This window comes from Nelumbo nucifera, chromosome 4 (genome assembly GCF_055504915.1).
Source record: "Nelumbo nucifera cultivar China Antique chromosome 4, China Antique-T2T, whole genome shotgun sequence".
NCBI classification, from domain to species: Eukaryota; Viridiplantae; Streptophyta; class Magnoliopsida; order Proteales; family Nelumbonaceae; genus Nelumbo; species Nelumbo nucifera.
The window spans coordinates 4,491,551-4,505,566 of NC_142652.1; the positions used below are offsets into that span (position 1 = coordinate 4,491,551).

General features: G+C 37.0%; 1 protein-coding gene across 3 annotated transcripts; it reads left to right on the forward strand.

The window, feature by feature from the left end:
• The first annotated feature begins 2,478 nt into the window (after window positions 1-2,478).
• LOC104591764 (NAD(P)-binding Rossmann-fold superfamily protein) lies at window positions 2,479-9,894 on the forward strand. Of its 3 annotated transcripts, none has more exons than XM_010250771.3 (6): window positions 2,479-2,619; window positions 2,712-2,808; window positions 2,980-3,106; window positions 3,199-3,398; window positions 7,192-7,421; window positions 9,486-9,894. In XM_010250771.3, exons 3-6 carry the CDS (start codon window positions 3,015-3,017, stop codon window positions 9,762-9,764), a joined length of 801 nt encoding a protein of 266 aa, XP_010249073.1. In that variant the 5' UTR covers window positions 2,479-2,619; window positions 2,712-2,808; window positions 2,980-3,014; the 3' UTR covers window positions 9,765-9,894. The 3 variants fall into 3 exon arrangements, with proteins under 3 accessions (XP_010249073.1, XP_088759735.1, XP_010249075.1); XM_088903609.1 differs by having other exon boundaries at window positions 2,985-3,106; XM_010250773.3 differs by having other exon boundaries at window positions 2,537-2,619; window positions 2,732-2,808.
• The last annotated feature ends 4,122 nt before the right edge of the window (window positions 9,895-14,016 follow it).

Here is a 14,016-nt window from a genome sequence, read left to right on the forward strand (position 1 = left end):
TCTGGACGAAGAGAAACCACGATCTGGGACTCCAAGTCATTGCTTAGATGGTTTCTATGTGTCAACTAACTGCTCCAAGATGCCATGTGTCATGATGTCATTAGAGGGCCAAATCCGTCCTCATCAGAATGAAAATCCATTTCATCAAATTATGATTCCGATTTCAATTCCAGACTGAACCAAACAGATAAAAGAATAACCCATTCTGATTCCGATTCCAACTGTGAACCAAACGAACCCTAAATTTATGCCGTGTTAGGTCTTTATCAGTGGAAAAACAAATGCCAAATGCCTTGCCTTGCACATGGTATTAATCGCTGACAGAAAAAAGAAATAATACATGGAGTTCCACTTTATTTACATTGCAGCATTGATAACTTTTCCTTGAGATTTTAAGAATAGACCAAGTCAATATGACATGTGGAAGGGAATCGAGAGATGAAAAAGACAAGTTCTCTACGTTGTGAATGCCGGTGGGTCCGCCAACCGTTTAAGTGGTATAACACCCGCCCTCCCCCGGGTGTGGGAAACATGCATTCTTTTGGTGGGCCACGATTTGGACCTGCGGATGGAGGATTGAGGAGGGAGGAGACAAGTTGGACTCTGTCAACAACGATTTTTTGATATGCATATTTAAACCTCGATTCTTTTTAAATTTTACTTTTATTTTACGTGCACACAGATTGGAGACGATGACAAATATTGTGTGGATTCCACTGTTTATTTTAGGACTCCGAACCTGCTACAAACGAGGCGTATTCCAGCAGCTTACCTAAACCAATCCCTTGGAGAGTGATCAAATAAATTCATAACCTCACATGAATTATTGATTTTTAATTGAGATATCACTATTAATATTTGATCAGGGGTTATAGGGGAGTGCTGCTTCGAGTTGCATCAGATGTGCATTTCTCTCAATAATGATGGCATTGGAATTTAAAAACATATATTCTAATTTCTAAAACCATACTCTTTTATTCCCTATCAACCCCTACTTTAAGAAAATCGGGATGCAGTAGTCATCGCAAAATTTGTACTCACACCTTGCTCACGATAGTTACCCTCATATATTTGTAACGTTTCTCCGTGAATGAGAAAACATACAACACGGTGTGACTACAAAATTTGAAGTTAGGTTCATCTTCCAATAAAACACGCTTCAACTCTCTACCAATGTGATTTTATACCGCACATCTCATATACGGTGGGTCTCCGGGTTAGTAGAAAATCTCAACTCCAAATTTTATGAGGATGAATTCGGTCTCACTTTAAAAGTGAAGTTCACACATCGGTTGTAATCATGATTGTATAGGTGTAAAATGGGCTGCCCTGTTCATGGGTAGATCCAACCTGGTACAATGTGGGCCAAGGTCTACAGTGCTGTACTGTGCCAAGCACGACCCACACCCACAGGCTGAATTAGACTGCTGGTAAGGCCATGTGCCAGCATGGCACGACACCTCTTTTTCCTTTGAGTTTTTATTGCAAAGAAAAAAAGACTATGAAATTCCACTCAGTTTTTCTTCTTTATGATTTGGTGTAATTTAGCTGTAGTAATAAGGATTAGAATGACTTGTAAAAAAACTAGAAAAATGAAAATAAGTTAATTAGTTGGAATAGAGGTACGACATGCATATGCCATTTTTTTTGTTAATTTCTTAACATATTTAAATGTTTTTAACATTAACCCATGAACCTTTGTTTGGGTTGAAAGATTCGATGGTTGCTGAATATTTCAACATTTTTTTTTCAATAAAAACATGTCATTGGATAAATGGGAACTGGAATTGTAACCAGTTCCCGAACTGAATAGGTGCATATTTCCCACAATTTTGTGTTGTACACTTGTACTCTTTCCAAAGGCAAGATCATGTGGAAGGATAATTTGGATATTTGAAAATGTCTAATATGCCACGTAATGTACATAATAACAAAGCATCTTAAATCCATTTATCCATTTTCCTGTTGTAACCCTAAAAAGAGGTGTTCATTTGCTTAATTTGTGATAGTTAAGTGGACTTTGGTACATAAGTAAGTTTAGGTAGTAAAATAGAACACCCAAATATTATAACAGGGTATGTGGAATGGAGTTTACATTACAACATACTTACAGGTCGGCAAACAGAATATACCACACACACAACACAAACGCCCGAGCCCACCAACCGAACACCGCTCAAGTGTCTGATAAAATTACTGGAAAGGACAAAAACAACACAGTTCTTTGCGAATTGCGATCTGTGTTCGGTCCAGTGCAGTTTGTTGTTATTGAAGAAATTTACTTACCGTGCGTTACCGACACTACTACCCACAAGATGCTACAGCCGCACATCAGGAATCGGCCCATCAATGGCAACATGCAAGTATAAAACATATTCCCGATGTGCGGCTGTAGCATCATGTTAGTAGCTACTGCGCACCGTCTGGTGTCGTGGGTAGAAGAAAAGTTCCAACCGAAGTGTTTTTCCTTATGGGCTCTAACAGTTCGAACTTCGAAAGACATATAACAGACACCTGAACTTGAGGCGGCCACCAGCCCTGCCCATCACGAGCCCTTGCCGTGGGCGCACCGAGGCACCACTCATGCCAGGACGCTGGTTTACGAATTGCACAAAGAAGGTGTAGTGAGGCTTCTTGCTTATTTGATTTAACAAATAAATTATTACATCAAATCCTCTCCGTCACCGCTGACGTTTTAAATGCATTCGAAGCCTCTGCTTGCTTCAAGTAGGTGCTGTCAATTCTTATATAAGGCAGGAACTCTTTGCTCTTTCTCCACAAATAAGATTTTCGGCTTCTGCAGATCAGGTTCGCACTGATTTTACTTCACTTGTTAAACCCTCTTTATCTTTCCAGTTCTAATATTCGAATATTTAGTCCTTTCTTTTCATGTTTTTGTCACTTTGCCTTAGTTTTGATGATTGGAGAATTCCATTTTTTTCCCTCTTTTTCTGATTCATCGTTGCTTAATTCTATTAGGGTAGTTGGCGCCTATTCCTTGCTTGGTTTCTAAAATGGAAAATCCAGTGAAGAAGGTTTTGCTTACATCCAATGGCGATGAAATTTCGCAGAACATTGCTTACCATTTGGTGAATCGCGGTTGCAGGTACGAATTCCGATTCTCTGATGCTTTTTTTTTTCTTCTTAATTTGTGTGTTTCTTCTTCGATGCTAATGTTTTCATATGGTGATAATTAAGGGTAGTTTTGATGGGAGAGGAGAACTGCCTTCGGAATGTCGCACAAGAGATATCGGCTTCTTTGAAGAGAAACGATAAGATAGAAGTGGTTGCTGTCGATATGGAGGACGATAAGGAGGTTAGTTTTGATCAAGCAGTGGATAAAGCTTGGAGGATTTTGGGAAATTTTGATGCTTTCGTCCATTGTTATACTTATGAAGGTATACATTGATTCCACTTGGCTCCTTGACAATGGTGAAATACATACCTTGCTTTGGCTATGATCAGAAAATTGTGGAAATCGTGTTATATTCAACCATTTAATCTTAGTTATTCTGTCTCAGATTACACTGGTTACTGGTGGCTTGACTTGTTTAGCGTGGTTCCACAGGACCACGCCTCTTCCTTGTGTTATGATAATAGCAGTATAACTGAAATATGCTTAGTCCTCATAGGATATAATATTATGCATGACCTTTGCTCGAGTCTTGACAGTGTGAGATTACTGGAGATGTTCTGGGCCCCTTGTCTGATATAATGTTATCATGTAATTCTTCCTTCGAGTCTCAACACTGAGAGTACAACCGAAATGTTCTTAGTCTCCAGAAGATCTAATATTATGGCATAGTTTGTAGGTTTCAACCATGTTCATGTTCTCTTTATAAATGTGCATCTATGCTACATATTGAAGCAAGACGCCTAATTCATTATTACACATCTATATAAAAAGTACCATAAAAATGAAACCTAGTTTAAGTTATCTAAATTATTCATTGAGTTGATTGCGATTCAACACCTGATCCTCGTTGGAATCTCGCTCCACTGCTAGGACTAAGGCCCCCTTCTCTCTTCCTTACCTTCTCTTTAATCAAAATCTTTGAGATATTGCATGACTAGATGGCAGTTATGGGTTATAGGTTCATCTACTCCATTTATCATGAATATAACTTTAGCCAGATATGCATTATTTTATTTTCATTTAGGTGCTTTTGAAGATACCATCAGTCTAGTTTATTTTTTAATGCTTGTTCTGCATCTCATTGTTACCAGACTGGAGCCTAAGCTAGTCCAAAGAAGTGGGAAAAAAACCACAGAAATCTGAATACATCTCTTGGTTAGAAATAATATTTGACAGATCAAAAAGATAATTAGAAAGGCATTATCTATAATACCCTCACTACAACTAATTTCTATGAAGTGTACAAATAGAAGAAACCATACCCCATCTTATTCTCATAAGAGAAAAGACGGGACTGTTCTCATTGTCCCCAATGAAGAACCAAAAAAAGTCATTTTCTTGATCATGTTCATGTGCAAAGGGCCGGGTTTCAGTTATGTTAAGCTTACTGATTATAACATACTGTGGACTCTTTTGTTTTTTATTAGTATATTTTTGGTAAATGAAACATTGGGTTAGATCTGAAGTAGGAAGCTTAGGAGTTCAGATAAAATTTTACTCATGGAACTTGGGTTAAGGGGCTGTGGATCCTTAAACATTCCATTTCCAGAAGCCAAGGTATTGGTCTCTGGGATGAGCAGCTCATGCAGATGGGTTCCTAAATCTGCGAATAACCTTGCTGACTCTTTACCAGTACTGGGGTTGGTAGAACTTAGTTAATGTATGGGAACACAGGTCTCAGGGCACAGCAATGAGGTTGTTTGTGTTTTAATGTCATGTTCTGTTTTGTGTACCTTTATACTGTAAGATCATATCTTTGTACTGTCCCTTGCTCTTTTATGTAGGGTTTAGGGATTTTATATATTTATTCATTAATGATATCCTCTTTGATTGTTATTAATGATAAAAGGGGGCTTGATAGGAGTAGCAGGCCTTATGTCTATAAATAAGGGGAATATATATATATATACATATACATATATATATATATATATGTATGTATATTGTAATTGATATTTTGATGAAGTTAACTTGAATTTTATATTTGTGTGTATGTGTGTGTGTGTGTGTCCTAAGTGCTAGCAAACTGGTTTAAATTATGTAGACCATTTTGTGAAGTCATTCTTGTATAGCTGCTTCCAAAATTTCCAGAAGCCCTAGTTTGTGGAATAAAGTGCTTGAGTTGATAGAGTGCAAAGCAATACGATTATTGATCTGTTGAATGAATTGAATTTGGTTCAGGTTGGTAGTTGGTATCAACCCGACTGAACTTAACCTTGTGCTTTGTGCACCCTGCCCTCTGTAACTGGAACAGAGTAGGGCAGGACACCAGCCTAAGCAATGCATGATAGGAGATATTGAAACCAAAAAAGAAAAATAAATTAGAGAGAAAAGCCACTCAACCTCCAATACTAATAAGGGGGGACTCCACAGTCCCCTTATTTGGAGAAATGCAGTTTCAATTGTTCAGATGACTAATCCAGTTCCATTATACTGGTAGCATATGATCTTTTTGGAACAGATACCGTCTGACACAGAAAGTCCCTAAAATCTCAGTGTGAACATGGTCATACAGATACATTTTTAACAGATGTAAGTAGACACACGTACTTTCTAGTTTCTACTTCACCAATTTTAAGAAAATGATAAATGTATCGGGTCAGAACTAAATTGTGAATGGCTTGCTTTTATCAGTGTTTAATTTTAGAAGCAAATGAAGGTAGACAAATCCATAGATGTCCAACCATGCAACCAGCACATCTTTACATGTCTTTTGTGTTAGCAAGTGTCTGACAAGCCCTAAATCTGTAGAAGCCTTCCACAAATCATAGCTGGTAACCATGTAATTTAGTATCTTTAGTTCATTGGCACAATTGCAGATTATATTTTTGTGATTTCATGCTACATGAATGATGGCATCATTTTTAGTTTATCTTTCTATAATGCTTTTTGCATTTTTTTTTTGCTGATTGATGTTCTATATCATATAAATTTCTGAAACTGTAAAATCCCATTGACCCAAATTCTGGCTGAACATCCAAAAATATTCTAGATGTTTACTAATCTATTTCTCTAAATCCCCAATGATAGTGGAAAGATGTATAGATTTATGAGGTTTGTTTGAATTGGTTTCCCATTTCCCATTGCAAAGAAACTAAATATTAAACCAAAGAAGAAAATAATCTGAACAGTGAAAATGGAGGTTAATTATTCAATGTCAGTTTTTGCCATGATTTGTAATTTGATCCTCAACTCATGCCATTTGTGTGTGTGTTTGTGTTAATAAGCCTGGATCAGTTATTTCCTTCAAGGAAATAAATACTGGACTGAAAAAGGAAAGTTGGTTTTAACTTTGAAGGTTTAGTATATGCTGTGTCATGCAGTATTGCACCATATCATTAAATATCTTAACTTGTTGTATTGTGCATAATAATACTGCAGTGGTATTTTTGCTCAATGCATTATAATAGCTATGCACAATGATATTCCAACACTGCATCATATTGTATGGACAATCATGGTATTGATAAGATGTGGTAGAACTCTGAAAAACATTTTAACACTTGTCTATAATTTTTCAACTGGAGTACCTTGGTGTGATATAATGGAGAAGATGCATAATGGGCATGATTCAGTATTTGAAGACTTTTCTTGCTAATCAGGTAAACATAATGGAGAAGATGTATAATGGCATAATGGTTGTATGGTTTCAAGAAGAAATTTATTTATCAAAAAAAAAGAAATTTATTTAGCTAACCCTAGATTATAGAACTTAAAACATATTGGCTTGGAAATGTTCATATGAAAAATGCATGCAAGCACAAGATGTATCTAATACTGCCCTCAATAGTGTGCTATTATCAGCAAGTATTAGTGCATGGATAAGTGTCAATGAAAGTTAATGCATAAAGCAGTTGTATATTGTCCTTAAAGATGCTTCTCATACATGGTATCTTTTATCATGGAAGTCTTCATCACACAATTTAGTTTTATGACAATTGTTAAAACTGGATTTATGTTGCCCTGTTCTTTGGTGTCTCCATAAGCATGTGTGGTTGCGTACAAGATATTATTAGTTGACATGGATAGTTTCATGATTCAATGATTTACAACAGGAAAGATGCAAGACTCTCTGCATCTGGTTGAAGATGAATTCAAAAAGATAGTGAAAATAAATTTCACGGCACCCTGGTTTTTAGCTAAGGCAGTTGAAAAAAGAATGCGAGATTTCAAATCAGGAGGATCAATCATATTTCTGACCTCAATTATTGGAGCGGAGAGGGGTCTCTATCAGGGAGCTACTGCTTATGGTTCATGTTTGGCTGGAGTCCAGCAGTTGGTTAGGGTATGTTAACTTCTAATTGCATTCCTTTTCTTATTTGATGATTTCTCTTTTGCATGAAAGAAAATTGAACACATATATGCTTGTTAAGGTAGTCTTTCAAATGTGGAAGATAGAATTCTTACATGATTGAGTGCAACAATTAATCATTTTCCTATTTCTTTATTATATGTCTAATTAGGCAGGTTTCGAGTATTTTAGTCTAGCTTGGCTCCAATTGATTACGGTTCTTCACTTGGTCCATTTGGATTATGAATTGTATTCCTGAATGCCAAGTCTCTAGTGATGTAGGAATTAGGATAACTATTCATTTTCTCATTTACTTAAGGAAATTTTTTGTCATCTTTTTGTTTGTTTTATGATGATATTATTACAGTCAAATATCTCAGGTAATTTATGTCAATTACTTAATTTTTCTTCTATGTTGGATTCGGGTCCTGATTAGCTATTTCTTCAATAACTTCATTTATATGGGTAAGGTCTTGATAGCATGTATAGGTACAGTGATACACATGGAAAATCAACTCAACTCAACTTGGCCTTAATCCCAACTATTTGGGGTTGGCTACTTTGAATCCTGCCCTGCTGTTGCGCTCCATCAACAGCCGTGTCTTCTGTCAAAGCTTAAGTCATTAGATCTTTTCTTGCCACTTTGTTTGGTCTTTGCCTAGCTCTTTTAAAAGCCTTATTCTTGCACCTACCACTTTTTCTCACTACTGCAGTTTCCTTGGTCTTGTCAATAATTGGGGCTACTCCTAAGTGTCTAATGCTGTCTTAAGAGGCGAAGTCTATGTATATGCTTCCATGGTCTCAAAGATGGATACCAACACTAAGAGCAGTTCCTTTGACTCCTTGGAAGAAAGCAATTGCCTAAATGGTATGTTCATCCAGAGGCTGATTTTGAGGCTATGTTCTTCTATCCAGAAGTTGCCATTGCCAATTGGACAGTTTGGGATGGCAGTATATCATACTGATGTTGTCACAAAACTTCATCTTGTTTTAAATTTCATAGATCGCCATATCATTTCTCGCCTGTTGTCTCAGCTTATTCAATTCAGCAAAGCCTTGTCCCAATTGTGTGGGATTGGCTACAGAAATTCTGCGTTATCTTTCCACTGTAGCACGCAATGGCTATCCTCTGTTAACTTGTGAGCCCTCAAATCATCACTAACTACTTAACCAAATCCTTTATAGCCTTCACCAAGCTCTTCTAAACCTTTCAATTTGCAGTGTTGTAACTTCCCAGTGTAGTAGGTGGTCGTCTATTTAGATGTATGTTAGCTTATTGTCCATTTTATTACCTTGTGGTGTGGGGCTATTCCTAGATCATCGAGAATACACCCATTTCTAGTCCTATGATATTTTGTTATGTTTGCGCCTTGAATTCTTTGTGGTGACCCGCTTCATGAATCCGCTCCGAATTAATTTGAAAAAGCCCGAAGGCAAATTTTCATTATGGACTCGACCCATATTCATCTTATAGGTCCGAACCGAATACAAAGTGTTTGGTATTTTGGGGGTTTCTCTTTTGTATATAGAGTCTGAGTCTTGTGAGACATTGGGTGTATTTGGGGCTTAGGGTTTTCTGTGAGAGCACAACTCTATATTTCTTCTCCATTACCAACTTCATAGTGGATTTTTGTTCCTCCTTTGCCCGTGGACGTAGGCTATAAGCTGAACCACGTAAATCTGTGTGTTCTCTGAGCTTGTTTCTCTTTATCTCTGTTTTACTTTCATTTTGAGTGCCATTCGAATCTGTTTTCTTGGGTTTTTCCGCAACATAATTGAATGTTGATCTCAGTATGACTGCCAATGCTACCCAATTTACCCTTGGGTTATCAAATAAATTAGAGCAAAGATTTGTTCCACATCTTTTACGTAATGTCTTGGGCTGGGGTTTCCCTTGTACGAGTTTCCCTACCTTTTCCTTCAAACCAAACATAACCTTAAGGTGGGAGTTTGCTATCCTCTTTCGGATGTTGTTGTTTCTATTGGATAATCTTTTATTTATTTATTTTTCTTGATCCCATCCATCTGATTTACTACTGTGTTCCATTAAAATTTCAGCTGTCAGCACTGGAGATGGGGAAATACCAGATCAGGGTCAATGCTATTGCCCGCGGCTTACACCTACAGGACGAGTATCCATTGTCAGTAGGGAAGGAGAAGGCAGAGAAATTGTCGGATAAGGTGATGCCACTTTCCAGGTGGCTTGATGTGAAGAACGATCTTGCATCAACTGTTATTTATTTGATCAGTGATGAGTCTCGCTATATGACTGGGACTACCATCTTTGTTGATGGGGCCCAGTCCCTTGTAAGGCCTCGGATGCGATCTTACATGTGATATTAGGATTCACTAGTAACATAAATTTTCTATTACCCACCAGAAAGAACGATCAACTTCTATGTTTATGTTTGGATGTATATGTACTTCACAAGTAATAGTGGATGAAGACTCTTGCTTATTTTAACCATTGCAAATGTATCTGTGGGAGATAAGAGTATAAGACAGATGGTTCACAGCGGCGCAACTCAATATATATCCATTACAATGGTGTAGACCTTGAGGGTCACATGATCTATGATCTTAAGGTTTTACATGGTTTTAATGGCATTGATAATCGATGATCAATGAGATTATGATGGTTGTGGTCCACGGTCTTTAATTACCCTTCTCATTTGGGCGTAGTATTGATTGAAGTTGAACTGCTTACTTGCTTAGTGCTTACTTATCGGTTGTCTCCACTCTTGAATATGATCTCACCTGTGGCCTAAATGAAATAGGAATCTTTAGCGTGGATTTTCTTTCTTTCTTTCTTTTGTGAAAGGCTTTAGCGTGGAAACCTAGAGCTGAATATCTCTATGTACAAGGATTTCACGTGGTCATTGACAGATAACCATGTCCACAAAATATATGCAGCAGATGCCTTACACATCAAAACAAGTACTCAGAATAATTGGATCCCATTGATACTCAGAATAATTGGATCCCATTGATACTTCAAATGATGGTGAAAGCCTTGAAATGCTTCAAAATGTAGATTGATTATACTTCCTTTGAATTTCATAGCACCAGTACATGGTGGAGCTTTTGTTGTCAAATTCAAATATATGCTTATTGTATTATTCCACAAACACCAATGCACCGGCATAAAGAGAATTTCCCTTTTTCTGCTCTTTCCTCTTTGTAGTGGGCGTTCCCGTTATTCTTGTTCCTGTTTTGTTTCTTGCTCTCCCAATGTATCGAGAGAGAGAGAGAGGAGGTCCCAAAGATTGGGCTTTTGCAAACCGTCCATGTCAAAAGGATTATTAGAAATTTCGAGTAACCTTCTCTTGATTAAAGGACAGGCAGAAAGCTATAACTTTAAGAGGTTCAATATTGCAATAACCCACCCTGGGTTAAAGGGGAGTGTTGAATGATTCCCAACTTCATTAGAAGGTGGGCAATGTTTGATGCTTTTGCGTACTTAGGTTATTCTTTGGTTATTCTTCGACATACATGATGCTTTTTGAATACTTTGGTTAATTGCCCAGAATTGGGTTATTGTCATTCCTTACCAACATTATGATTACCATGCCTCCTATCTTGTGATTACATGACCTCCAGGCCTCGTTATGTTCATGTTTTGTCAACTCAAAAAACGGTTTCAGTAAGCTATTTGTGTTCCTCATCTGTAACTTGTTTGTGATTGTCATTGGCAGTGTTCTGACATGTGGTTAGGCCAATTAATATATATCTGTTTCCCTCATTCTGTTAATCATGAAGAAAACGTTTCCAATTATGTATTCTACAATCTACATGACATGGGGAAGGGAAAAGAACCGTGTAATTAATCTCTCTTTCTCCCTCTCTCTCTCTCTCTCTCTCTCTCTGATAAAGCTAATTTCTCTGTCTTTCTCATTTCTTTTTGAAAACCATATCAGTAACCTGAGCCTTATTTCACCTAAACAGTGATTTGTCTCTTTATCAGAGGGCAACTCGTCATCATGTTTTTAGTGAACTTCCACCATCATAGATATCAATGTCATGGTATTCACTTTTCAGACTGTAGCTTCAAGGATTGGTCAATCCCATAATCGAATGATCAAAATTATCAATCAATCAAACAGTTTACGCCCCAAAACAGTTGCGAGTAAAAAAGATCTTGGCTGCTCTATTGGGGAGGACTTGGGTGATTGTCGAACGCAACAGATGGAAAAGGTTTAACACCAGTGATTAATCCAGGGTAACACGCACCGGGAGACTGGGAGTCTAAGAGCACACTCTGGTCTCTGGGTTAAACTTACAGTCTTTATTGGCAATGTTAATGTGATAAATGATTTTGGTATTTTAGTCTAGTATGTTCAGCAGCAGTACTGCTAGGACGCATTTATTAGATCAGACTTAACTTGGCTCAGAAGCTATATATGGCAGTTTTAATTAATGGGTTGAGATTGAAGTGGGATCTGATCATTTATTATACATATATGTAGCGGATGGTATGCAGATAATGAGATCGTCAGTCCAGTTTGAATTGGGATTGGTAGTTTTGGGAAATTTCCTCCTAATCTCTCCTATCGTAGCTGTTTGCTAGCTGAAGTTGAGCTACGTACGTCACTATGGATCATGGCGTGGGTTACGCTTCAAATCTCTCTCCCTGTATTGACAGTTCCTGTTTGTCTCTGTGGTTGGTTCCCTTCTGTGGTATGGACTGTGGAGTCAGTCAATGAACCATAGTGGAAGCATAAGACTGCCTGATAAAAAGAGTAAATTCCAATTAATGGAATATATAATTGCAAATGAGAGAAGTTGAGAGCTGCAGGTTCCGGCATTCAAGTTTCAGGGGGTCAGGCCGGCTCACTGACCAGTCTGCAGAAACTTCTTAAAAATGGGATATTTATTATTAATTAATGCATTTAAACAACTAAAAAAGTTTGGATTGGCATCGGATGGAGTGGTCACTTGCACAGTTTTGGATCTTCATGAATTTTAACTACTACTCCTGCTACTTTATTATATACGTTTGACTCGTAGGTTTGTTTGGATCTGGTTTACAGTGAATTGTATATATAGGTGATCATTACATTTTGAAAATTGGTGTAAAAATGTGTAAGGCTTATCGACGTAAAACTTTATGTATGATGAGGTTTTACAACATGAAACTCAATTTTATCTAAATGCCAATAAATTTAAACCGGGGTAAAACTTTACGTCAATCATATTACACGCTCCTTCCAAAGACCTATAAAACTGAATGAATCAATATAAATTTTACATTGGTTATTGATTTACATCACTTACAAATACAACCGTAAGTTTTGGATCCTGACTACACGAATGAATCCCTAATACCTTTGCCTCATCCCCAATACACTGAAGGGTACGTTACAAGTTACAACATTGACTTCAATTCATGGGACATTGGGACCCCCTCCTTAGTCGGTTAGTCCTCATCCTTGGCTTGATACTCCCCTACTTACTTATTATCTGTTAATGAATTTAGGGAGAATGATCGATTCCGAGTGTTAGAATTTGTAGGTTTAAAATACATTTGGAATAGGTATTAGCTTGAAATTGATACCAATTTACGAGCAGATATATGTGTATAGAATGTGATTTTTGGTCATTTTGAATGTTCATAACTATATAGTGAGAATCAGATTTCTGCATTGGATGTATTCGACTTTTCCGATGAAATGCCAACGTGCAGTGCATGTATGATTGCATGTGCAGCCTTATATTTATAATTAAGTTGACATACATCTGCAAGCAATGAAATTAAACCATTTCTTTTACTTGACTTTAGATATCATATCTTACTCGTATCTTCATTTATTTAATATATATAATTAAGGTGACATCTGCAACTCATTTATTCAGTTGTTATTATCGTTTTCACCAACGAAGTATCGTGAAGTGGCGAAAAGGGGAATTTTGTATACATTGGGACATATATGTATCGCTTTCATTATTTCTACATCTCACATGCTTTTTTTTTTTTTTTACCTCTCTCTCTCTCTCTTTTCTACCATCAATTCTTTGACATCTAGCTAGGACATGGGTGAGGTGGTAAAAATGATAATAGTTTAATTTCCCATGCATTTAAACCAATTAAATAAAACATATGGATTTTAATTTATTGGTTTCCAATTGATTTTATAAACTCAAGAATAAGCATTCTCTCTTTCTCTCTCTCACTCATTTTTTCCTACTTTAATTTGTCTGACATAGGGATGTTTATCCCATACACTGTAATGGGTATAATTCATTTCTTTAATTTTTGCCCCCTCCCCTTTTTTTCGTTTTTGGCCTAGCACAATGAAATTATTTCTTTGATGCTTGTTAAATGAGTAATGATATGGGCGTGGCATTCAAACAATCGCATTATTTAGTGAGAAAAAATTGAGATTATTAGCATTTCCCCCTGATGATCTAGCAGCTGAATTGGTCACTTGGCAACCCTCTGAATGAATGTGAAGCTATGGCATCAAATTAATTTGTATAATTGCAGGCTTTAATTTCTGTGATAAGGTTAGTGGACCTTGACCTTGACCTCTTCTTTTCCTTTCTTTTCTTTTTCTGATAGAAAGTGGGCCTGGACTTCACATGCATCCTA